Source organism: Neovison vison, chromosome 13, assembly GCF_020171115.1.
Source record: "Neovison vison isolate M4711 chromosome 13, ASM_NN_V1, whole genome shotgun sequence".
Taxonomy (NCBI): domain Eukaryota; kingdom Metazoa; phylum Chordata; class Mammalia; order Carnivora; family Mustelidae; genus Neogale; species Neogale vison.
Genome location: NC_058103.1, coordinates 147,159,273 through 147,185,377, shown reverse-complemented (window position 1 = coordinate 147,185,377; position 26,105 = coordinate 147,159,273). Strand labels below are relative to the sequence as shown.

Sequence of the window (26,105 nt, the reverse complement as noted above, 5' to 3'; positions counted from 1 at the left end):
GCTGGTGGCGTCCCCGGGGCTCCAGGCAAGTAGCACCGGGGAGGGCCTGGGGCTGAAGCCTTGGAGTGGGCACGCCGGACGGGGCCGATCGGAGCGGGCCCCGCTCTCCCACCCCTGGGGCCTGGGCCTCTCCGCAGGAAGTGATGCGGGAACAACTCAGCCCCCAGACTCAGCTGGAGCTTCTCCCCTTCCCTGTGACTCAGCCGGAAGCTGGGAGCTCTCTGGAGTGAGACGGGAATCGGGCTCAGCGCGGTCCCCACCCAGCCGCCAGCCAGCGAGCTGCAGCCGGGCCGTGAGTCAGAGAACCACCCCACCTTTCTCTCCACCGCGGCTCCTGGCACCACAGCTGACGTGGACGTGGCCCTGACATCCCGGCCGCCACAGGCCCCAGCGGGACGAGGCCAGAAAACACCAGCTTCTCTGTGTGAAGCGCAGGGAAGGTGCCCCCAGTGCAGGGAGGCGGTGTGGGCTGCCCCTCTGCTCGAATCACAAAGTCCCCAGAAAGGGGTCTGGGCCCCAGGGCAAGCCCGCGAGGGCACCTCCTCTTCCCCAAGGCGTCACGCTGGACTCTTGGACCCGCTTGTACCTGCAGGAGCGCCACTCCCAGGGCAGGACTGCTGACTCAGCAGCAAACGTCAGCCGCCCGGGACACACGTCCCCCTTCTACACCGTGCCCCAGAGCTGTGGCAGGGTGGCCCAAGGGACCGGAAGCGGCGGGCTGAGTCCCCAAGCTGGGAAGGATTCCTCTCTGCAGGGGAAGAGGGGCTGTGGGCCAAAGGCCCTCCCCATACAGAGGTGAGCAAGAAAGGAAGAGGTAGGACATCAAGGGAACCCAGCCTAGAAGCATCCCCTGTGTCCAGGGCAGGCACATTCAGGGAAGCCCACTTCCCAGATGGCCGCGGCTGTGCTTTCCAGTGAGTGGGCCAAGAGCTCCTGGCAGAATCACCAGGAGGCCCCTCACCCCTCAAAGACAGCCCCCTTCCTTGTACCCTAACCCAGGACCTGTCATAAGCTGCCACCACCTTGGGCATGTGCCTCCACCAGGACCAAGGGCAGCTCCTCCAGCCCTCTGCTCAAGGGCTGGCTGTTCCCTCACAATCCCCGTCCCGACTACCCAGGAGGCCACCTTCCTCCTCTCACACACATCTCCTGTTTTCTGAAGAAACCGGGACCACCATCAGATACGGAAGCCTCAATTTCCCACCGCCTCCCTCGTCAGAGGCCAAGTCCCGTGTCGTCAACCTCTGCCTCTCAGAAAGCAGTTGTTTTCCTTCGACATTCATCCTAGAAATCAGTGCGCCTCCGGGTTCTCCTCGGCGGCCAAACTCCTGAAGAGAAGAGCCGCCCGGAGCGGCCTCCGTCCCTTAGCTCGCACTGACCCCTTGCCTGGGAGTCAGGCCTCCACCAGCCCCACACTCGCCAGGGGCCAGGCATCACCTCGCAGCCGAACTTCAGACACTGAAGGGCGTGGCCTCTGTGGCACCTGGCCTGGTAGAGGTTCCCTGTCCCCGACGCGTGGGCCACACTGGCCTCCAGGGTCACTTCCCTTCTCCCTCCCACTCCTTCTGGGCCTCCATCCCTCCAAGCGCTAGCGTACGTGAGCACCCACTGCATGTTTTAATTGGGTCAATCTGGGCGTCCTGGCAAGGCGGCTGTGCAGGAGGTCTCCCCCCTGAGGTTTTGGGGGGACAGCTGCCAGTGACCAGCCAGTTAGGAAGAACAGTGGCGCCGGGACTCAGCCTGGGCCGGCAGCTCTGGCGTCAGGGTCACTGTGTCATGAGGCTAGCTCCAGTCACTGCACACTCTGCTCTTTAATGCCGCTCCCTAGGGTCTCCCCTTGGCCTCGAGATCACACGCCCACAGCCATCGCTTCGACAATCCCGACACCTGCAACCCTCAGATCTCACCACCGGGGCAGGTCCTCCGTCCAGTGGGAGACGCGCCACGGCCACCGCCCACCACCGTCCCCTTTGGCTTGGGCTCGTGTCCTGTGTCACCCACTGGAAACCTGGAGAGGGAGGTTCCTTCCTCCTCCCCCTCACCCCGCGGACATCCAATCCATAAACAAACCCTGCCGATTTTCCCTCAATACTTCCCTAATGTGTCCCCTTTGCTACCACTGTCCTGAATCAGGCCACCATCCCTTCCCGACTGGGATACACTACCAGCCTCCCAACGGGCCCCTGCCCCCAGCCCAGTCTCTGTGCTGCAGCCAGAGGGCTCTCGGGGTACCGTCCCTGTCCTGGATAACCCTCAGCTGTGCCCCTCTGTCCAAGCCCCTAACTTGCCAGCCCTCGCCACGTCTCCCTCCAGCTTCACCTGAGTGACACAAAGCTGCAACTCAGGGTCCTGTTCCTCCTCTCTCGTTTTGCTCAAGGCCTGGAACACCCTTCCGTCTCACCAATCCCTACTCATCCTTTGAGACTGAGCTCAGTTTCACCTCCTCCAGGAGGTCTTCCTGAAGCTGGGCGAGGGGCCCCTCTCTGTGCCCATCCCTTTCCCCTCACGCCTCTCCCGGCACCGGCCATGTGGCTGGTGGATGGGCTTCCTGTGTCTGTCTCCTCCACCCGGCCAAGGGCTCCCCGAGGAGCAGGACATGCTAATTCATGCTTGTATCATGTGGCCAGGTAAGGTCCAAGGAGTTGTTCAAAATAATGTCACTGAATACCTGAACGCTAAGTCCCAAGTCAGAGCACTCTGGTCCAGGGAGGGGTCTGAGATTCAAAGAGGGCAGCCTGGAGGTCCCGAAGGCTCTGGCCCACAAGACCATGTCTGAGGACCACTGCCCTGCTCGGCCCCCTCCCCAAAGCACGGACCACTCAGCCCCACGAGCTCAGGGCCCAGAAAGGAGTGCGACAGCCGGCAGACAGGAGTTCACAAGGGCTGCAAAAAGGACGCGCTGCCCATGCACGAGTCCTGACTTATCACTGACCAGCTGTGCAGCTCTGAGCAGGGCCCTGCCGTCTCTGAGAGGCAGCCCTCACTAAGCTGCTGGCAAGACCAGATAAATGCAGCATGGAGAAGTGCCAAGTCCCATCCCTGGGTTAGGGAGCCCCCAGTAACCAGGACTGACCCTACCCATGCTCCCCCCGCCCCCGCCCCCCCGCCTCTCCTCCTGCTGCCTTCCCTCCTCCCCACCCTCGCTCTGAGTAAACACACAGCACTCCGGCCACCTCAGCAGCAGCTCGCTCATGCAGAAGACAGGGGATGAGGGCAGATGGGGCTCCAGCCACCGGGACGCAGGAGCCCGTCAGAAGCTGCGGCCACTGCAAAGCCCCAGATGCGCGCTGCTTAGAATGGGGGCCAGCCTTGCCAGATCTTCCGGAGAGCTGGAAAGTTGCATTTTTCCTTTAGATTTCTTGAGTTTTAAATACCAGCAACTAATTAAAATTTCTTTAAACACTTGGAGGCCAAAGAAAATCTATTTCCAGGCTGGCTCTGGCCTTCCCCCCACCCACCACCACCATGGTGCAAACCTGTGTCTGCGACATTTGCTCCCGGTCTCCTGTGTGGACCACATTTCTAACTGTGGCCATACCCTCGGGGCCTCAGCCGGATCCCCTGTTCCCATCCAGGGAGTGACCTCGATAGGTCTCTTGACCAGACGGACAAACGGAACCTATCAATCACTCAGGGGCCGAGCTGGGCCATTCTGCCGCCTTCCCACACTTCACAGCCGAAGCTGGAGGCAGCTGTTTTAACAGAGAATGTAATTCTGGAGTCCTGAGAGCTGTGGCCCGTGGCTTGACCCCAGACCTTTCTAGCCGTACAACCTTGACTTCACAGAGTTCACTTCTCCAACCTTCAGTCCCCCCACAGGAGGGAGCAGTGCCCCCTCCAGCACCTGGCACATGGCGGGGGCCCCATCCTGGGGGGCTTTCTTTCCTGTTTCTGTTAGCGCCTCTCAGAGGATGAACAATGGGAGGCCAAAAAGGAGAGGAGATTGCTCATGTGGCCCCTGTTCAGGACGAGTGAGGATAAAACGAGAGGCTTCAGGGGCACCTGGGTGGCTCAGTGGGTTAAAGCCTCTGCCTTCAGCTCCGATTATGATCCCAGGGTCCTGAGATCGAGCCCCATATGGGGCTCTCTGCTCGGTGGGGAGCCTGCTTCCTCCTCTCTCTCTGCCTACTTGTGATCTCTATCAAATAAATAGATATTAAAAAAAAAAAAAGTTTTCAGTCTGCTGGGCCCACTGCAACCCCCTCCCCAGAGCCCCTCGCCACCTCTCTGAACCCTACTAACTGTCAAGATGGGCTTTTCAGAGGACCCATCGGAGCAGACCAGAGAGATCCCACAGAGAACAGATCAGATCTCAGGGAAGCAGAGCCATATGCCTTGGACAAAATACTTCACCTCTCTGAACCTCAGCTGTCTTCTCTGTAAAATGGGGATAACTTTACCCACCGTGTGGGGGGGAACAAAACAACCTAAATGCCTGGTGCCCACAGTAGCTCTATACCCCCCACTTTCCTTTCCGCCTTCTTCTAGGCCCTAAACACTGCAACACAAACGTGGGGACGCCAGCCAGCTGTGCTACCTAAGGGCTGGACATGGTCCTGTCCTGCACCAGAGAGCCCCCCAGAGGAGTGGCAGCTAAGAAAGGACCGTGGAGACTGCACAGGGCTAGGCACAGAGACAGGGTTCGCCTGTAACCTGAGGAACACGAGATGGGTTGGAGCCTTTACGGGACCCGGGGCACGTGTCCCAAGACAGCCAGCTCCATGTGAGCCACTCTCTATCCTGGACACAGGGGAGCCTGGCCGAGAGGCCAAATGCAAGGAGGAGGGATGGGGGAGAAGCTCCCCTTCCCCTTCACCCCCAGGGAGAGCCCCATCAGAGGCCTCTCCACCCATCCTGAGCACCCACGAGGGGTGGGAGCCAGGCCACAGTCTCTAGGAAGGGGACAGAAGAAAGAGTGAACTCCATGAGCCGAGTCCAGCCTTTTCTCCAGGCTCTGGGCCACCTTCTGTGTCCCTTGCGTGGACAATGAACATGCAGGTGTATCCAGATGTGCCCCCAAACTTGTGCAAGCTTAGAGTTTTGCTTGGGTGGCACACAGGCATTTCAACAGCCCGCTGAACGCGGGGGTTATGCATGAGGCAGCGTGGAACCAGTGCGAGGCAGGGCGGGGGAAGAGGTGCGCCAGCCCCACACAGACGTTCTTCAGGGCACAGAACTTCAAAGAGCTGAACCAGGAGCACTTGAAAAGTGCACTACATTCAGCAGGACCCCTGGGGTGACTTGCTTGGTCCTCCCCGCCCGAGCAGGGAGCGGGACCTGCACCATTCCATTCCCTGACCTGGCTTGGGTCTCGGCAGCGAGCAGAGGGCCTGCCTCCGGCCGGTGCCCAGCATCACCCAGATGGATGCACACAACCTCCCTGAGCCAAGGTGGGGCAGGAACTTCCACCACAGAGAACGGAGGCTGCTACCTTTTACTGGGGTCAGAGCACGTGCCAGGCACTGTGCCAAACGCTTTCCGTACATGATTTCCTGTCATCCGCTCAGAGCCCTGCGAGATGGGTCCGGCGTTAGTGCCGGCTTGCCCCAGGCGGCGCGGGTAGGAGCCAAGCTAGTCTTCGAGGCCCGGCCGTTAGCGCCATAGCTACTGCTCCTGCCACTTGGCTCTGAAGGGCCATGGAGATGCCAGGCCACAGGAAAGAGCTGAAGACAAACGCTCACGTGGGGCTGAGGCCACATCCAGGAGGGAGGCCTGGCACCAGCCAACTAGACTTTGAAAGCGGCCTGCACTGGGGGCTTCACAGAGCAGCCTTGACCCCGGGTGTCCACTCCAGGGTCAGGGGACAGGCAGCTGATCTGTGCCAATGCCCAGCTCCCCGGCTCAATGGGGTTTTGTTGACCAGTTTGCAAGGCCTACGGATTTATTTCCGATCTGGTTTGGAAACACTGTGTCCAGACCTTTCCAGACAGGCACTTCTGGGGCAGGGGGAAATTAATAACTCCTCTTAATTGCCCAAATAAGGGAACTCAATAAGATTCTCATGAGCCAAAGAAGCAGCTTTGCTTTGTTTCTTTCCACACGGCCCGGGCTGCGAGGCTCTGGCCTTGTAGCTCACACGCCCGGCGCCGTGATTTCTACTCGGCAGCGCTCCTCTCCTGAGCCGTTGGTCCTGGAACTTCAAACGGCACTTTCCAGCGCAAGAGAACCCAAATTCCACACACTTCTTTGAAGCATTCCTTCCACAGAGACAAGTAACTTCCCTTTAAGGCCTCTCCTTGTCCAGCTGGCACTGGAGGCCCCAGTTCCCCTCCTCCTTCTTGGCCACCGGACGAGAGCACACATGGGGGTCTCCTCCTTCAACCCCAGGAATCTGCTGCAGATTAACAGCAATGAGGGTTTCCTAGGAAGGACCCCACACATGAACTGCATGCTCTGGTTCCGGAGACTTTGTTTCAAGGCACAGACACAACTCACGGTCCCTGGGCATCCGGGCCCTTGGGGAGCTCAGGTGGGAACGCAGCAGGGGAGGAAAACTGGGGTGCGGTCTCTCCCTCCACGCCTCTCTCCCTGTTCTGCGAGGGAGGGGCTGTGGGCCCTGGAGCCTGGAGTCCCCGTGCTCACCTTGGGCCTACCCAGGACAGGCACGCTGCCAGGAACATCTAACAAGCCCCCAAGGATGCGGCAGGAAACTGGCTGTGGCCATGCTCCGAAGGGGAGCCTGTTTCCGCACCAGGGCAGGCCCTGCTGGGGCTCCTAGTATCTAGGGCCAGGAGGAAGCCTAGGGAGGCAGCCCTCTGGGCTGGGGTGCATATCAGCGAACCATGGATGTGTGCTCACAAGTTCAGGGTTGGGTGCTGCTAACTATTCCCGGGCTTTGGGGGGAGACTGGAGAAAAAGGCTCCTCTGGGCAGACCCAGTCTCAAGAACACAGCAAAAGCTTTGTCTTTTTCTAGGAGCCACAGCTTGGAAAGCAGCATACCGACTGCATTTCCAGGCCCTCCACCTTCTCCAGGGACACCTTTGTGCCATGCATCTGTGCCAATCCCAACAGGTGAGCCTGTGTCGCAGTCCTCTGGGAGTTTGGATTTTAACATACGGGTCTGGGAGAGGGGGGTGCACAGACATCCAGACCAGAGCCCCCACTGACCTGTACAGGCGACGCCGGTATGTGACAGAGCCTGGCCACAGTCACAGATTTGTGGAAGTGGGCCAGGTCTCAGAGCTATGTGGGTAATCGCCACCAAGTGTTCTAGCTGCTCTTAGGAAGCAGGCCCTCTCGGTTCCCCCTCACGGCTCCCCAGTTCTGCCCTTCGGTTACCCCCTGGGTGGTCCCCGTCCAGTTCCAGAGCTGGACACAAGCTCTGAGGGTTAGCCCAGGGCCATAAATGGAGTCCATCGGAACTTCTGTTCCCATTTCATCTCCCTCCTCCCAGGGCGAAGGAGGTCTAAGGATAAAAGGAGTCGTGGCCACAACGGAGAAGTGGCAAGGCAGTAGGCCTGGGTCCGGATACACTTGTTTATCCTCACTTAACGAGATGGAGCCCCCAAGGGCTGTGGTCAAACGAGCACACCAGCACCACCCCGACCCAAGGCAGTCACCCTGGCTCTGTGCAGGATATGCAAGAACGAAGCCTGTGCTTAACACGCAGCAACACCACCAGCTAACACTTACTGAGCGGTTTCCATGTACCAAGCCCTGTCCTAAGGACTTTTCAAACACAAACTAATTTAATCTTCACAACCCTGAGGTAGGTACCATTATTATCCCATTTTAAAGATGAGGAAATCAAGGCCCAGGCAGGGTTCAGTCACTTGCTCAAGGTCACATGGTTCTTAAGTGGTGGAGGCAGGATTTGAACCCAGGCCATGCTCTCCCCACAAGTCTTGCAATGTCTCAGACAGGGTTATTCAGGGCCACAAGGAGCCTGGATAATAAGTGCTGATTCGGCTACTCTTCCCTTTTGTGCACAGAATGTTTTCAGGAGTAGGGATGCAAAAGAGAGAAGGAAATCTGGTATACTTCCAATATGGAACCTCTAATTTTATTCCAATTCTCCCAGTGTGACAACAAGTTAAAGGGCTTGGAGAAACAACATCTCTGAACCCTGTGAAGCCTGTGCCCACAGAACTCACCTAGTTTCATGAAATCGCCAAGACAGCCTTACAGGATACCTACCACTGTGCCCATTCTGCAGATGAGCAAACCACAGCACAGGAAGAAGAGAATTACTTGCCCAGTAGGAGAAATGGCTTGGAATTCCCATCTCTCTAATTTCAAAGACGACTGGGAAAAGCAACAAGATGTAAAGGGGCCGGGAGAGGGGAGAGCCATGAGCACCAGGTGAGGGACCTCACCAATGAGGACGATACTCCCAGGAGGAGGCTCTCCCAGGGCCTAGGAGTCCCACAACAGCCCCCATCCCTGGTATGATCGCTCCCGCCCGGGGGAAGGATCCCACCACTCTCGGTCCGGCACTGCGCCGAGAGACCAGGGCCAAGGGCTGGGAGGGAAGATGGGACTTCTGTCCCGCTGCGGCTCGGAGTCCTGCTGCTACTTGCTGGAATACCAGAACCCCAGTGTTTATGGGACTGCAAGCACGGCCCCCTCCACCCCGAGACGCCCTCGGGGGCGGCTCCGCGGCTGGCTCTGGTCAGCATCAAAGACAAGCAGATGGGCAGGCGGACCAGCGGGTCGCCAGCCCCGGGGGAGCCCGCCACCGCCGAAAAGGGAACCATACCCAGGGGCGAGCTTGGACGACAGAGCAGGCAAAAGACCCCCCCACACACACCTACTAAAGGAAGGGAAGAAAGGGGCCCGCGGCCCCACAACTGCCCTCTCCTCTCTCTCTCTCTCCGCAGCGCCCTGAAAGGAGGAGGGGTCCTAATGGACCCCAAGCCTCCCACAGGCCCTCTCGTCCCTCCCTCCTTTGTCACAGCAGCCTCCGCAAGCACCTCCCGGCCGCCTCCCCTCCCCCCGACCCTAGCCCGCGCCCCCGCGGGGTCGTCCCGGCGCTTACCCAGCGGCAGGCTGATCCGAGGGGCGAGCGCCGGAGTCGGCGGCGGCGGCAGGAGCAGCAGGAGCAGCAGGAGCAGCGGCGGCGGCCCGGGAGGCAGCGCGCCCCGCGGGGCGGACGGTCGGCTCCCCCAGCCCATCGCGGAGCTCCGGACAGCGGGGAGCTCCGGCGTCCTCCAGGCTCCGGCTCAGGTGGCTCAACTGGACTCGCGAGCGAGAGCTGGGGTAGGGGTGGGGGTGGGGTAAGAGGGGGGAGGTGCGATGACGTGGGCCGAGGTGGGCGGGACCGAAGGAGGAAGTCCCGCGGCGGGCCCGGCCTCTCCCGCCCCGCCCACCTCCGCGTTCGGGACTGGAGAGGCCGGAGGGGCGTCCGCCGGCTGCCGGAGCGCGGTGCGCGCCCGGAGCGCGCCAAGCCCGGCAACACTGCGGCCGCCGAGAACGAACCCGTCTTTCTTCATCCCCGCCTCTCAGGCCCTCCCCCCTCTCCCCGACCCCTTCCGGCTCCTCTGCGGCCACCCTGAGCGCGTGCGGTTGGGAAAACCGGCGGGTCTCTCTCCCTGGGCGCCTCCCGAAGGTCGGCGGTGGGTCTCCATTCTCCCTTTCCACCGCTGCGCGGGTGCTCCTGGCACCCACTTGCCCGTGACCAAAGGAACCGGCGGAGCCCGTGCTGACGAGGCTGGTTGCTCCTGAGTCTCACTTCCGCACGGGTCAACCCACCTTAGGTCTTGCCTGGGCGTCCACTACGGGCTCAGAGCTGGATCCAGGTACCCTGCGGGGTCATCCACGTCTAGAATTCGGTCCACACGAAGCCGAACCTTGGGGGTGGGGTGGGTGGGGGCGGGGGAGCAAGATTAGCTTAAGTGGAACTACCTATAATGCACCGTCAAGACGTCTGACCCCCGCAGCCTGCACGCTGCGCCGCAGGGAAAGTACTCCCTCAGGCTGGAGTGGAATCCTACGGGCACCCACCACCCATCCTCCTGGCTCCTAACATCCTCAGGGTTGGGGCTTAGTTCTACTGAGACTGGGGAGGGGTTGTCATACTGCAGACTGGATCTCCCAGTGGGTCCCTATCGGCATTAAAAAAGCAGAATAGCCTGGGTGGCTCCGTCAGTTAAGTGTCCCCCTTACATGAAGAGGGTCCTGGGAGCCAGCAGCAGGTGGGGCTCCCGGCTCCCTGCGGAGCCTATTTCTCCCTCTCCCTCTGCTGCTCCCCCTGCTTGTGCTCCTGAGCTCGCTCTCTCAAACGGATATATAAAGTCTTAAGGAAAAAAGGCAGAACAGCAAATATCAAAGTGCAGTGATCACAAAGATCAGAAAGTGTTGGTAAACGTGTTTCAACTTTTCCTAAAGGTGCCCAGGAGCGCAGTAAAATGTAATTCTTCCCGTACTTCAAGTCAAAGGTAGTTTGAAAACCTCCGCTAGGCTAGTCATTTCCATGGCACTGGTGATGGTTTCTCCAGAAATTGGCTGGAAAGTTCCTCTTCACCTCCAACCAAAACTAGCCTCCTCAGAGCCACCGCACGTTGCTTCCCCCCACCCCCAGGGCCTGCCACATCCTCTGCCACAGGGTGGCTGTCAGGAGATGGGCACAGCACCCACATGGTCCCAGGTCTCCTTTCCTAGTCAGGCTTCCTTGTGCTCTGTGATTTCTGTACCTCCACCATCCCAACACCCATCTGTGGACACATTCCAGGCTAGTAGCACCCCCTTTTTTTAAGGCACTGGACACAGAATTGACCCAATTATACTCAGGCTTCTGTCTGCAGCCAGGACCTCTGTCCGGAACTCCAGATGGCCTCTACATTTCTACCAGGCTGTCTTGTCCAAGAGGCATCTCCTACCCAACATGCCCTACACTAAGCTCCTAATGTTGCCCCTCTTCCTCCCCAAAATGGGTTCCTCCTATGTGAGCTTTCTCCATCTCATTTAAAGGCAAGTCCTTCTTCAAGCTGCTTAACTACTTGCTTTCGTTTCCTCACCTCTGACCCACTAGCAAATCCATAATCTGACCATTGACCACCTCCCAGTGGAGGGGGTGGGGTCACTATCTGCACCCTCTTTCTCCTGGTTACTCCCAAGTTCCTCCTAACTGCTTGCTGCCTCTGCTTCCACCTCAGCTGTCTTGCAATCTGTTCTCAACTCAGCAACCAGAGTCTCTCAAACCCAGTAAGACCTTGGCACTCCTTTGCTCGAAACCCTCCAAACGTTCCCTGTCTCATTCGGAGTAAGAGCCAAAGACTTACAGTGGTGTACAAAGCCCTGTGTCATCCTCACCCCACCGCATTCTCCACTGCTCTCCCCTCCTTATTCTACTCCAGGCACACCCCTAACAAGTCCTCTGAGGACCTTTGTCCTGGCTCCTCCCTCTGCCTGGGGCACTCTTCTCCCAGCTAGCCACCCGAGGGAGTCCCTTGCTTCCTTCAGATCCTTGCTCAAAGATAACCTTCTGGAAGAATCTGAATTTCCACCCATATTCCCCCTTATCCTGAGAAATGTTTTTCAAAGCACTCATCACCTTTGTTGTGGTTTTACATTACTGCCTGAAATCCCCCACCTGCCCCCAACACCAAGAATGTTCACTGAGGGATTTTTGTGGATTCCGCTGGTTAAATAACCGTGGCCCAAACCTTTTGAACAGTGCCTGGTATTTGACAGACCCTCAGAAAGTACCGGATACATGAATGAATGAATGAACGAAACCCAAGAGTCACGGAATACTGACGGCTCATGTCAGCTAACCTTTCTGTATCAACTTTGATCTAGTAAAGAGTTCCCCCCAAACCTCAAACTATGCAATTAACATTTTCAACCTAAGCACAAGACTTCATATTGATCTCCTTTAAATCTGCTAGTTTTGATCTAGATTTCATTCTATTAAGGCCATTTTGAGTATTTATTTTATTATCATAGAATTTGACTTCCCTTCCCAGTTTTGAATCATCAGTAAATTTGGTAATCATTTCTTAGCCTTAATTCGAGTCACTGATAAAAAATATTGGGTGTCAGGGTGCCTGGCTGGCTCAGTCAGTAGAGCGGTGAGGCTCCTGATCTTGGGGTTGCGAGTTCAATCCCCACACTCGGTAAGAGACTACTTAAAAATAAAATCTTTAAAAAACAAAACAAAACAAAAAAACCCTAGGTGAGCAGACCTAGTATCCACTTTCCAATAAAAGGTACCACGTCTCCTTGGGGAAGGCAAGCCTGGAACATTTTGTTGAGCCAGAAAGCAAGGAAGTAATTAAAGACCAATGGGGTCACATCAAAAGGACATAGGTCCAGCTTGATGACTAAACTTGAGATAATCGGAGACTCAAAAAGCATACTGAAGTAATGGGTTCTAATGCATCAAAATAAAACAATCCATTAGTCTGTACTGAAACTCAGGAAAACATACAGAGAGAAAGAAAAGAGGTAAAAAAGAAGCTTTTTATAGAAGAATTCTGTCTGATAAATGTAGAAGAAAGAGTAAACTTCAGAAAGTCTGAATTCCAACAAGGGTAACCAGTGGATGCTAAACTGTGTAGGAACTGGGGCATCTGGGTGGCTCAGTGGATTAGACCTTTGCCTTCGGCTCAGGTCATGATCTCGGAGTCCTGGGATCGAATCCTGCATCGGGCTCTCTGCTCGGCAGGGAGCCTGCTTCCTCCACTCTCTCTCTCTCTACCTGCCTCTTTGCATACTTGTGATCTCTGTCAAATAAATAAATAAAGTATTTTAAAAATAATAATAATAATAATAATAATAATAAACCATATATGAACAAGGCCTCAAAGTCTGTCCTACAGGTGACTTACTAATGACCAAAAGGAAAATGTATCTCTGGGAAAGAACTCCAGCAGCCACCACCTTAACCAAGTGGTCCAAAGGAGCATCATAAGGAGCACCCCAGTGGCTCAGTCAGTTAAGCGTCTGCTTTTGGCTCAGGTCACCATCCCAGGGTCCTGGGATCGAGCCCTGTGTGGGGCTCCCTGCTTGGCAGGGAGTCTCCTTCTTCCTCTCTCAAATAACCAAATGAGGGGCGCCTGGGTGGCTCAGTGGGTTAAGCCGCTGCCTCCGGCTCAGGTCATGATCTCAGGGTCCTGGGATCGAGTCCCACATAGGGGTCTCTGCTCAGCAGGGAGCCTGCTTCCCTCTCTCTCTGTCTGCCTCTCCGTCTACTTGTGATTTCTCTGTCAAATAAATAAATAAAATCTTTAAAAAAAATAACCAAATGAAATCTTAAAATAATAATAATAATAATAAAGTAGCATTACCAGTAATGTGACTGCCTGATGCATTTAGCTCCTGGTGTGATGCAATTACGAAACACACAACATCGGTCCTTGGAGCACTTCTGGCAAAAGTGTTTAACCCAGATCTAACGATAAAGACACAGATACCTCCAGCATTCTGTAAAGGCAGCTAGCCTGGACTCATCACAATGCTCAATCCCATGAAAGATAAAAAAGACAAGGGGACTATTTTAGGTCAAGAAACGAAAGAGACATGATCATCAGATGAAATATGTGAACACCGATAGAATCTTGAAAGGAAAAAAAAGCAAGCCTTTCAGAATTGGGGAAAATGTTGCCATGCCCTGTGCCCCAGGTATCGTGGCGATAGGGCTCATTTTCTTCGGTATGCTAATGGCACTGTGGTTTTAGGGGAATGTTCTCATCCTTCAGGGATGCCTGCTGAAGTCTGTGGAAGTGAAGCTGTCTTGTCTGCAACCTACTTACAAATGATTCAGCAAAAATAAGTGCGTGTGTGTCAGGGTGTGACTGTCACCAAATTTTAACAATCAGTTGATATAGAAAAGTTCCAGGTGTTTTCTAGGAGTGTTCTCTAAGTTTTGGGTGGTGGGGGGAGGGGGAATTGGGTAAGACGGGGGCCAAAAGCAAAGCCCAGGGCCACTAGAGACCTCTACCGGGGTAGGAACTGATCAATCTTCTTTGTATGTTAGACCACCAGCTACATGTCCTTTGACCTGCACTCCTGAAGCCCACATTTCTCCATATCGTCCACAAGAATATTAGGAAACAGGTGCAAGAAATCTTGTTGGAATCAAGTTGCTAGCTCCGCATTTCCTTTCCGCCTCTGCACACCGTTCTCACCTGGGACGGTGTCTGGGGAGTGGCACGTGCTCGGTCATCGCCCGGCTCTCTCCACCGACCAGCTCCCCAAACAGCGGCAGGGCTGGCGTCTCCTCCTGTCTTGGCAACACTCAGGTTGTCTGGCCGCTCTCTGCTCATCCCCGAGGACAGGAGGCAGCGGCTGGGGCGGCCTCGCCCGGTGGTTAATTATACCCCTTCCACGGCTGCTCGAACGCTTCAAGTCTTACGCCAAATGGGTAGCGAGCCCCTTGGGGACAGTGACTAGTCCTATCTCCGGAACCCCCGCTGCCCAGTGTGGCACTCTGGCAGGGCTGACAGAACGAGGGCCCCGACTGCTGGCCCGGAGGAGTACCCTCCCACCCACGCCCCCTGCCTGGCATTTTCAGCCCTCGTGGGCTCCTCGGTCTTCCGCTGGCGTGTCATTTGTTCTCCCCAGACTGGAAAAACACAGAGGATGACTGGCTGCGAGAAACCTCATTTGAGCTCACTTCCTGTGGGCTAACGCGTGGTTCCCGAGCCAACGCTGTCTCCCGCTCCCCCTTGCCCCTCTTGGATGTCAGCAAGTCTCTCTGAGCCAGAACATCGGGGTCTATGAAGAGCTCAGGGGCAGCATAAAAAGAGAAAAGCAATGGTCTGTGCCCCCAGCCAGCAAGATGAAGTCGTCAAGCCTGGCCCTCTCTTTCCCCGTCCACGGTGACCCAGTCCTTGCCCTTCCCATCCTCCCCCGCGGCCCTTCTCTCTCTCTCTCCATCTCTCCTTCCCAAGTGTCTTCTTTTCTCTCCCTCTCTCTAGCACACAGACACACACACATATATAAGACAAAAACACACGAATAAGAGGTAAAATGTACATAAGAATATATAGAAAGGGGCCAAATGAAACTTCTTGATGGTGAGAGATGTTTGGACTAGATGCCTAGGATGGCAGAGAAGGAAACTTTAGGGATCACCAGAATATTCTCTATCTTGATCTGGGTGTTGGTTTCAGAAGTGTGTACAGATGTTAACAGGTTTTGAGCTGTACACTTAAGATCTGTGCATTTTCCTGTATGTAGATTCATATTTTGTATCTGTCATCATGGGAAAAACAAAAAACAAAGAAGCCAAAAGTTTAAAAAAAAAGAACAACAAAAACACCTCACCTGTAGGATCAGGTGGGAGAAGAACTATAGGGGCACCTGGGTGGCTCAGTTGATTAATTCTCTGACTCTGGATTTTGGCTCTGGTCATTATCTGAGACTCACAGAGATCGAGTCCTGTGTCCGGCTCCAGGCTCAGCACAGAATCTGCATGGAACGCTCTCTCTCCCCCTCTGCCCTTCCCCCCATTCACACTCTATCTAGATAAAAATCTTTTGTTGTTGTTGTTTTTTTAAGATTTTATTCACTTGAGGGGTGCCTGGGTGGCTCAGTGGGTTAAGCCTCTGCCTTTGGCTGGGGTCATGATCCCAGGGTTCTGGGATCGAGCCCTGAGTCAGGCTCTCTGCTCAGCGGGGAACCTGCTTCCCTTCCTACTTGTGATTTCTGTCTGTCAAATAAATAAAATCTTTAAAAAAAAAAAAAAAAGAATTTATTCACTTGAAAGAGAGGGCATGAGCAGGTGCAAAGGGAGAGGGAGAAGCAGACTCCCAGTTGAGCCAGGAGCCTGACATCGGGGTTGGATCCCAGGACCCAGAGATCATGACCTGAGCCAAAGGCAGACGCTTAACCATCTGAGGCACCCAGGACCCCCAGATAAATAAAGTCTTACAAAAAAAAAAAAAGGGGGGGCGCCTGGGTGGCTCAGTGGGTTAAGCCGCTGCCTTCGGCTCAGGTCATGGTCTCGGGGTCCTGGGATCGAGTCCCGCATCGGGCTCTCTGCTCGGCAGGGAGCCTGCTTCCTCCTCTCTCTCTGCCTGCCTCTCCATCTACTTGTGATTTCTCTCTGTCAAATAAATAAAATCTTATTAAAAAAAAAAAAAGAAATCTTTAAAAAAAAAAAAGAACATCTACAGAAGAGGGAGAAAATGAAGAGGCTAGAAGAGAAAAAAATAAAGGGAAGCGAGGGCAAAAGTATAAAGCAAACAAACTCGTGCATCCACTGCCTCTCTAGCCTGCTTAGCACAAAGGAAAACGGCAGCAGACCTGGGCACAGGGCAGGTGCTGGCAGTGGCATGGTCAGGACACAGCCAGCTTCCCAAGCAATCAATATTCATTAATCATCTATAGGTACAGGCTCTGCCCAGGAGCAGGCTGGCCCGTCTTTGGGCACGGATGGCTCAGGCTGGACATCCCCCAGCCAGGCCTGCCTGCTTTCATTCCCACCCAGGGCAACCTTGCTTTCCAGCTCCCACAATTCTACCCCAGGAATCACTGCTTTGTTTGTTGGCCCTGGGGGAGGGGCCTCCTGCCAAGCCTAGTGGAGCCTGAACCCAGAGGTCCTATCTACCCCCTCCGCGCCCCCACCTCCCCTGAGTGGCACCGGGCTCCTCCCCATCCCCGGCTCTGCTGGCAGGCTGCCTGGTCAGGCCTCAGACAACACACTGGCTGCGGCCCAGCTCCCAGGGCCTTGGCCCCCTGCCACCATCCCCTTGTAGCCCCGGGCCCTCCTCGGATGCCAACCTGCAGCTGCAGCTCCCCCCACCCCATCCCCTGGCCGGGGCACTGCTGGTGTCTCCTCCCCCGGGGCTGGGCAGCGGCTGGGCTGCGGCATCGATACATTTTGATGAGGAAGCGACACCAGCTGGCACACCCTGTGTGTGCTTTTAAATCAGCCAATGACTTCCAGATCCTGGGGGCTGGGAGCCTCCTGGGGCAGCACCCTCCACTCACGGGGCCAGCACCAACATGGCCTTCAGGCCTCACAGGCAGCTTTTCACCAGAGTCTGGCAATAGGTGAAATGGTCTCATCTGCGACCCCCACTCTGTTCTGAGCCCTCCCCCGGGCCCGGGGTTTCTGGCTCTGGCAGGTGGTAGGATCCAGGGACAAAGCACGCCAGTTCTCCTGCTCAAACTATCTTAGCACCATCCGTTACTTGTGGGCTGTGAGCCAGCCACACGATGTCCCTGGGCCTCAAGCTTCCTCATCTGTGAGATGGGAACACCAGCAGTCCCTCCACGGGCTGAGCAGAACAGAGAAGAGGCCCCGACATCCGAGGACTGACGGTGAGGCCCTCCATGAGCACTCCCCGAGCTCGCCTCCCCTATCTGCAAGTTGCCACGACCTGACCTCAGTAACTCTTAGCCATCTTATGTGCCCAACCCCAGGACCCCCTTTTGGCCTCTTCCCTCGGGTTCAGCTGCCCCCTGCAAGCCCGGTGCTGAGTCTGCGACTCTCCAGGGGAGAAGGAACCAGCCCGCCCAGCCCGGGCCCTGGCTGCGCCCACTGTGGCCAATAGCCTGCCACCCGCTCCAGTGCCAGCCCTGCTGGGGCCTGTTGGGGCCTGAGTTGGCCACTCCCTGGGAGGGGATCCCCCTGCCCCACGGGGCTGTGGTGCAACCAGCAAGGCCCAACCTGTCCCAGGCCTGACAGGGTAGAACATGAAGTTACCACTGTCACTCCCCTGCCCCGAACACCAGTTTGGCAGGAGGGTGGGGAGGAAGGGGTGGCTGTCTGCCTGGGCCTGCAGGCCTGCTCACAGGGGGGACCTCGGGGGTCTGGGGAGTTGGTCTGGATGATGCTTGGCACCTGCCACCCAGAAGAGGCACAGTGACTGCTCAGGGACTGTCCTTCTCTGATACCAGGACATCGGTCATGGGTGGGAGGCAGGTGTTCTAAGGATCTAGGAAAACTTGGTTTTCATTTTGGCTTATCAAGCGTGAGGCCCTTCCCTTCCCAAGATCCCAAGAAATCAGCACTCCGTTTCCCCCTTTGCCACCACGTTTTTCCTCCTTGAACCCCACGCTGAGCTCCTGACTCCTCGCCACTGCCCCATGAAGGGAAAGGTGGCCCAGGTTGGGGCCCTTCCTCCACCCATGAACTAACCTCCTTTCCAGAAGCCCAAGATGTCCCCTTCCCAAAGATGAGGGGCTCACTGATCCCTATAGTTTCCAGGTCACCTCAGTCACCTGGTGGCTGCCACTCTTTCTCCCAGAGAGATGACCTTGCTCTTGGTTCCGGTGCTTCCTAGAGTGGGCCAAGGGCGCTGGGGGATCGCCAGGCAGTTTCCACGGACTTCCTGCCCCTCCCAAGACGGAATTAGGGCCCTGTTTGCTGTAGTGGAGGTAGGTGTCCCCACCTGCCACACCCGAAAGCAGTGGTATCAAGAGATAACACTCACAGAGCTGGCATGGTGACACCAAAGACCTGTGCTTGGACAATTATCTTGCACACCAGGCATCCTGGCCCAGGACTCCTGGCAGCACCACTGATGCCAGGGACAGAAGCACTGAGCCTGAGGACACTATGAGGCTCCATGGGGGCCCCACTTGTTGCTAGAAGAGAAGGGGCTCTAAGGGGCCTGGGCCTGGGCCCTGGACCACCCAGCTGCATAGGCCGAGCTCCAGCTCCCCCCTGCTGTAGTCTCTGCAGGACCCCATAAACCCCCTGAATGAGAGCAGGCTCACCTTGCTGTTCCCAGCCTCTTCCTCTCAGAATTCTGCCTTAGTTCTCTCATGACAGTCTATACGCAACAAGGGTGGGCTTCAGGGGAGCCATGAACCCTAAGAATGGTATATCGCCTCTGGCGAGAGAGATCAGAGCTTTCATCTAATCTCAGAAAGAACACTATTCCCTTCCCCCTATTTAAAAAAAAAAAAAAAAGGTGGGGCGCCTGGGTGGCTCAGTGGCTTAAGCCTCTGCCTTTGGCTGAGGTCATGATCTCAGGGTCTGGGATGTAACCCCACATCCGGTTCTCTACTCAGCAGGGAGCCTGCTCCCCCCACCCCTGCCCCTCTCTGCCTGCTTCTCTGCCTACTTGTGATCTCTGTCCAATAAATAAATAAAATCTTAAATAGAAAAAAAGGTAAAGAACCGTTTCTTGAAGGTGTGATTATCTGCAGACACAGGTACCTTTCACAATTACCTTAGCAGGTAAAAAGAAGTATCTTATTTTGGAGTAGTTTTATAACCATGACATGAATCCCTTGGCAAACGATTTCACTGAAAGCAAAGTTGACACCTGTAAGGCTATTACTGAATACTTACTACTCATTGAGGCAGGCACTGTGATGAGCTTTTTTTTTTCTTTTTCTTTTTTAAGATTTTATTTATTTATTTGACAGACAGAGATCACAAGTAGGCAGAGAGGCAGGCAGAGAGAGAGGAGGAAGCAGGCTCCCTGTGGAGCAGAGAGCCCAATGTGGGGCTCGATCCCAGGACCCTGGGATCATGACCTGAGCCGAAAGCAGAGGCTTTAACCCACTGAGCCACCCAGGCGCCCCTGTGATGAGCTTTTTCTGTTCAATCGCTCATGTAATTCTCACGACAGATTATCATATCCCCACTCCCGAGATGAAAAACTGGGGCAGGGAGAGGTTCAGGGACCTCCTTAACGTCACACAAGTGGGAAGTCAGGAGCAGCACCAGAACCCGGATCTGACTCCAGAACCTAGAGTCAGAATTTGAAGCAGGGTTTTTGTCTGAACTTAGAGCCATCCTCCTCTTGATCCCATAAACTGCCGTCCCTTTCCTTACTTCCTTCCTCTTCTCCCCCTTTTCCCTCCCTCTTTCCTTCCCTTCCTTCCTTTTTTCATCCCCTCAACAGACATTTCTTGTGCACCTATGACCTTGTAAGCCCTGCTGAAACAGAAGGAAACTGACAGGTCGCTGCCTTCATAGAGTTTACAGTTTATCAGGATTCCTAAAACTCTTCTTTCCAGAGAATCCCTACCCCGGTTCACATTTGTCTAGACACTTCCACTCACTCATTCCTTTGTCTCCCAACAAAGGTACTGGCCAGGGCCCCCTTGGCAGAGCCCCAGAAGTGCTCCCAGGCAGTGCAGGCTAGACTCATGCTGTTTTCAGCTGATTTCCGGAGCCCTTCCTCTGGGCTCCTGCTGCTCTGTGCTCAGATTTCCATTAAGGACCGCATTGTGCTCTAGTGAAATGCTCATTTACACATCACATCCCTCTCTGGCCGACTCTTTTACAAGCTTCTTGAGTGTAGGGACCAGGCCTTGCCTAACACAGGTTTTTAATCTTCTGCCCCAGTTAGAGGTTGGAAACAGTGGGTACCCAGTAAATGTTTAATAAACGAATACGTGAGTTTTCTGCTCTAGTTGACTGCCTCGAATCATTTCCAAATGATTCATTCAAGTGTTCCTTCCTGGATCTCTCTTCCCACCTCCCTCTTAACCTTTTCAAAGCAAAAGGCACCTCACTGATGTGGGAAGTCCCACTTCCCCGCTTTAGGGCAGCTAAAGAGTTTCTTGCTCAGTCTGAACAGATTTGTTGGCTTCAGAAGAAACGGTATTTTGGAGAGCTGCTGAATGTGCGGCTCCCGGGGATTTATTTAAGGCAGTCCTGTCAGATGCTACATTAAAGCAAGCCCCAAGGCACAGGACCTACGCACGAGGGAGAGCGGCTCTTTCAGCTCTCCCCAAGGCTCCAGCCTCCATGGCCCATCTTTAGGTCACCTGACACCAAAAGCTTGAGCCCTAGGCTTGGTTGCCAGGGGTCTTATCCAGACTTCCCTGAGCTTCAGTAAAATAACCACCAAAGGCAAAAGCCATAGCCTACAAGTCGGGTTACTAGCTTCCACCCACTGTCATCTTGGGAAGTAATTTAACTTCTCTGGGTCCAGTTTCTCTTATGAAAGTGAGAAGGTGTTACTAGGCAGATTACTAAACCTCTTCCAGTTCTTAAGCATCAACGGAAAAAAACAATTTTAAAAACTTACACGCTTCCCCGTTCTTGTGGCATTTGACACTTAAAAGAATCCTGTGATTCGTAAGTCAAATTACCTACTCACAATCAGGTTCGGAAATGTGAGCAGAGGGTTGATGACCTTCCCTGGGGGAGGGGGGGTGCGGGGCTTCTGAGCCTTTTGGCAAGACCAGAACGACTCCAGAATGGCCACTAGATTAGTCTCATTTCCAGGATCCCAATGTCTTTCCTTCCTAACCTCTACATCCACGTGTCACTCAGAAACAGCCAAGACAAAAGCCTAATTCAAAGGCCACACCACGACCATTCCGAGGAAGGGCCCAGGTTTCTTCCAAATCCCAAATGATCTCCCTCCCGGGCCAGGATTCCTGACCCTTTCTCCATTCCGGATTTGGGAGTAGGGAGTACGGGGGAGGTTTAAGGCACCGCTAAAAGAACTCCGCGCAGGGGCCCCGGGTGGCCCTGGGAACGAGGGCCCGGCCTCCCGCACTGCCATGGCAACCAGCTCCCCGAGTGGCTGGCGCCGGTGCCCATCAGAGCGTGCAGGTGGCGCCCTCTCGGGAGAGGGGCCCGGCGGGAAGCGGGGGCGGCGGCGGCCGCGGCTGCCTCGCCCTCGTCCGCCCCCTCCCGGGGCCGCGGCTCCCGGACGCCCTGCCCCCGCGCCTACCTGCGAGGGTCACGGCCCCCGCGCGACCACAGCCCACGGCAGGGCCACCTCTGCGGCGCGGCTCCTCTTCCCGGACCGCCCCCAGGCTCGCCCCGCCTGCCTGGCCGGCCCGGCGCGCTCCCGGGGGACGCAGAGTGTCCCCGCGAACACCCTCCGTCGCGCGCGGCGTCCCCGGAAATGCGGGCCCGCGGCCAAGCCCCGCCCCGCCCCGCCCCGCCCCTGTTTATGGGAACTGTCCGGTGGCGCCCGCGGGCTCGCCCGCTGCCCAGCAGGGCCCCGCCGCGGCCACCAGCCCCGGGCGGCGGCGGCCACTCCGCGCTCGCCGCTGTGCCCGTCTCTCCGAGTCGGGACCTGGCCCCACGACGGCCGCGGGGTCTGCGGGGCTGCGCCCTCCCTGACCTTGGGAGGCCCGGCCTCGCGTGTCCTGGGTCCCATAGGGGATAGGCTCTGCCGGCTGGAACCGGCGGGTTAGGGGTGGAGTCCGCCGAGATCTACCACCACCTAACTGGCTGTGTTACCTCGGGCGGGCTCCTTCCCCTCTCTGAGCCTCCGGTTTCTAATCTGCGAAGTGGGCATCGGAACAGGAGGACCTCACAGGGTTGTGGTGAGAAATGCAATTATGAAGGCACACAACTGGCACATGGTCAGCTCTCAATAATGGCAGTATTGTTTCCAGTAAGAGGCAAGGGAGAGCCGAGCTCGGAGCCACCCTCCACGAAACCACCCACGTCTCCGCCCGCGGTAAATACTGCTCGCCGCGCCCCTTTAACCAGCGACGGGCCACGCTGTGAGAGTGAAACCAAACCAAGACAGAGGGCTATAAATATCCAGCATTTCTCAAGTGACCTTGGCTCGTCCCTCTCCCGGCCCGCATCCTGGCTCCATCTTCCGGGAGAGCCCCAGCGAAAGCCACCGCGGCTCTCAGGGCGTACCTGAAACAACCAGTTCTGGGCGTGCAAGTGGCTGAGCCGGCCGGAGCGGGCTGGTCAAGGGGATGGAGAAACCAGAGGGCAACTGGCAGCCTCTTCCCCCACCTGGCAGGCCAGGCTTAAGTGCCTGCGCACTGTTCTTCTGCCGCCAAGGTCAGCCGGACTCCCCCAGATACTGCTCCCCCATAATAGATAAAGAGTGATTCTTTTGTTGTCCATCTACATATTTACTACAAAAACGCTTGAAAACGGAAAACACAGTGAAAAATACCCATAATTTGGGGTGCCTGGGTGGCTGAGTCTGTGAAGCGTCTGACTTTTTTGATTTGGAACAGGTCATGATCTCAGGGTCCTTGAGATCCAGTCTAAGTTAGACTTGGGGAGTCTGCTTGAGATTCTCTCCTTCTTCGTCCCTTCCCCCACCCCGCCCTGCAGGTCTGTGCACTTGCTCACTTGCTCTCTAAACTAAATTAATAAAATCCTTAAAAAAAAAAGAAAAAAAAACCCCACATAATTTCACCTGCCAGACCAGAATGACGCCAGAGTGGCCACTAGAGCAGCCTGTGTTAATATTTTCCAAAACTTCTTTTGAAAAATAATTTATATGGAATAAAGCTCACAGATCTAAAGTCTACTGGGTTAGTATTTTGGTGACTATCCTGTCTCTTCTCTTTATTTTTTTCTTTCTCTCTCTTCTTTCTTTCTTTCTATCTTTCTTTCTAAGATTTTATTTATTTGACAGAGACAGTGAGAGAGGGAACACAAGCAGGGGGAGTGGGAGAGGAAAAGCAGGCTTCCTGCCCCGCAGGGAGCCCAATGTGGGGCTGGATCCCAGGACCCCAAGATCAAGTGTTGCACCATCTGAGCCACCAGGCGCCCCTCCTCTTTTCTGTGCATAGTTTACATTTAAAACTTTTAGAAAAAGGGGGCACCCGGCTGGCTCAGTTGATGCAGCATGCAACACTTGATCTTGGGGCGTGAGTTCAAACCCCACCATGTTGGTCGTGGAGCCTACTGAAACGAAAACTACCCAAAAAAACCCAAACAAACAGAAACTTTTAGAGAAAAGGATTAGTCAGTGTATAGCCTTTTGTCACTTTTCCCCAGGACAGCAGTGTATCACAGCACTTTTCTGTAACGTTAAAAATCCTCGCACACCTTCATTTCTTTTTTTTTTTTTTGAAGATTTTTAATTTATTTATTGGACAGACAGAGATCACAAGTAGGCAGAGAGGTAGGCAGAGAGAGAGGAAGGGAAGCAGGCTCCCCGCTGAGTAGAGAGCCCGATGCAGGGCTTGATCCCAGGACTCTGGGATCATGACCTGGGCCGAAGGCAGCGGCTTTAACCCACTGAGCCACCCAGGCGCCCCCACCTTCATTTCTAATCTCTTCTATCACTGGAGCTTCGCACACATTTTTAACCAGATCTACTCTCGTGCCTATCTCTTGCTTCTGTTCACTATGGTCAGTAATGTCCCTAGGAGCATCCTTAACAATAAGCTTTTCCATCCTCCCTCAATTGTATCTTTTTGTGTCTCATATTCTTCCTTTCTCCTCATAGTCTACACTTAGTAGTAAAACATGCTGCATTTATAGCTAAAGTAGTGCACGTCATTTGTGCAAGATTTAAAAACCGTCCATTAGTTTTATTACCACAGCCTTCCCAACAACGGAGGGGGGTAGGAGGAGATGGTAAAATTCAGCACCTCTGAGGTCCCACCACAGAGCACACTGTGTCCATCCGAGCCAGGGCTGCTCAGAGAAGCTCCTGGAATCTAGGCCTCCCCCATGGGGCCTCAGGGCTCCAGAGGCTTTACACAATGGTGACCCATTCCATCCCCAGTCCCCCGACCAGCTCCAAGCCCTCCGGAAAAGAATGCTGTCCATGACCTCCCCTTACTTCCTTCTCTTCCCGTCATCCTTTCTAACTTCCTCTTCCCCTCCCTTTTCCGCCCCTTCTGCCTGTCCCACTTTCCTGCCTCCCCACCTGTAACCTTCTTCCAGCCCTCTAATCAAAAAAGGGAAAAATCTTTAACACATTGAAAAAAGATCTTATTTTTAATGTTATTGACACCACTCCCCCACTCCCACCTCCTTTCCTGGCTGTGGGGACCTCAGGTGCAGAAAGACTTGAGTTAATCACCTCAGTTCCCAGCAGAGGGTCCCCATTGGTCAACACAGGGTCCCTTGATTAATGTAGCTGTTCATTTCCTTTCATCCACTCTACTCCTCCTCCCTCTCCTTCCCCCCATAGGCTACTGTTCTAAGGTGTTTAATATACATGCCTTTGTTCTTACGCATTCTTGCAGAATGCATTGTAGAATTGTATGCATATGCTTTTTTTTTTTTTAAAGATTTTATTTATTTATTTGACAGAGAGAGATCACAAGTAGACAGAGAGGCAGGCAGAGAGAGAGAGGGAAGCAGGCTCCCTGCTGAGCAGAGAGCCCGATGCAGGACTCGATCCCAGGACCCTGAGACCATGACCTGAGCCGAAGGCAGCGGCTTAACCCACTGAGCCACCCAGGCGCCCCCTGTATGCATATGCTTTTAAAAATCTTCTGTATTTTGAGGGGCACCTGGGTGGCTCAGTGGGTTAAAGCCCCTGCCTTCGGCTCAGGTCATGATCCTAGAGTCCTTTCGAGCCTGCTTCCTCCTCTCTGCCTGCCACTCTGCCTGCCTTTCTGCCTACTTGTGATCTCTATCTGTCAAATAAATAAATAAAATCTTTTTAAAAAATTAAAAAAAAAATAAAAATCTTCTGTATTTTGAAATAACTACAGACTCCCTTAAAGTGACAAAATAGTACACAGCGTCCTGCAAATACTTCCCCCATATCCCCCCATGGTGATGTCATACAGCTGTGTCATACGATAGCAAAACCAAAGAAACTGACATCCATAAAATATCGTTAAACAGACAACAGACTTTATCATTCAGTTTTTGCCAATTTTTATAATGCCTTTATTTGTGAGTGTGTGTGCATAGTGCTATGCTACTCGACCCCCTGAATACATTTGCGTAACCACTGCCGCAATCAAGATACAGAAATGTTCCAGTACCACAAACGGTTTCCTTCCTGGCACCCTTTTATAGTCACACCCCCTCCCTTTTGACCCCTAAACCCTGACTAATCTCTTCCCCCATCTGCACTGTTTTGTCATTTCGAGAATGTTATATAAATAAAACCTTTTAAGATCGGCTTTTCTTACGAACCATAATGCCCTTACGATACATACAGGTTGTTTGGGGTTATTACAAATACAGGGGATATGTGCATCCTGAGTGTAAGTTTCACAGCTTTGGGTATATGGCCCAAGGCTGTCATTGTCTTGTGGTAAGTGCATGTTTAGTTTTATAAGAAATGACCACGTTATTTTCCAGAGTGACTGTACCATTTTACATTCCCATCAGGATACAGAAAAGATCCAGTTTCTCTACATCTTTGCCAGCATTTAGTGTTATCACTGTTTTATTTTTCAGCCATTCTGAAAGGTGTATAGTACAGCCCCCTGTAGTTTTAATTTGCATTTCCCTGATGGCTAATAATGTTGAACATCTTTTCATGTGCTTATTTTTCAAAGCTCTTCTTCTTTTTTTTTTTGAATAGGCTCTATTTCTTGGAAAATATTTATT

At 54.5% G+C, this 26,105-nt stretch overlaps 1 protein-coding gene across 1 annotated transcript in view; it reads right to left on the bottom strand.

The window, feature by feature from the left end:
- Positions 1 to 21,667, bottom strand: part of SEMA4B (semaphorin 4B) — a 37,344-nt gene extending 15,677 nt beyond the window's left edge. The window contains exons 1-3 of the mRNA XM_044231879.1: positions 21,541 to 21,667; positions 9,692 to 9,789; positions 8,979 to 9,194 (exon numbers count right to left, since the gene is read on the bottom strand). Of these exons, the coding sequence (XP_044087814.1) occupies positions 8,979 to 9,114 (136 nt within the window). The 5' untranslated portion in view covers positions 9,115 to 9,194; positions 9,692 to 9,789; positions 21,541 to 21,667. The remainder of the gene's footprint in view (positions 1 to 8,978; positions 9,195 to 9,691; positions 9,790 to 21,540) is intronic.
- Positions 21,668 to 26,105: the final 4,438 nt, after the last annotated feature.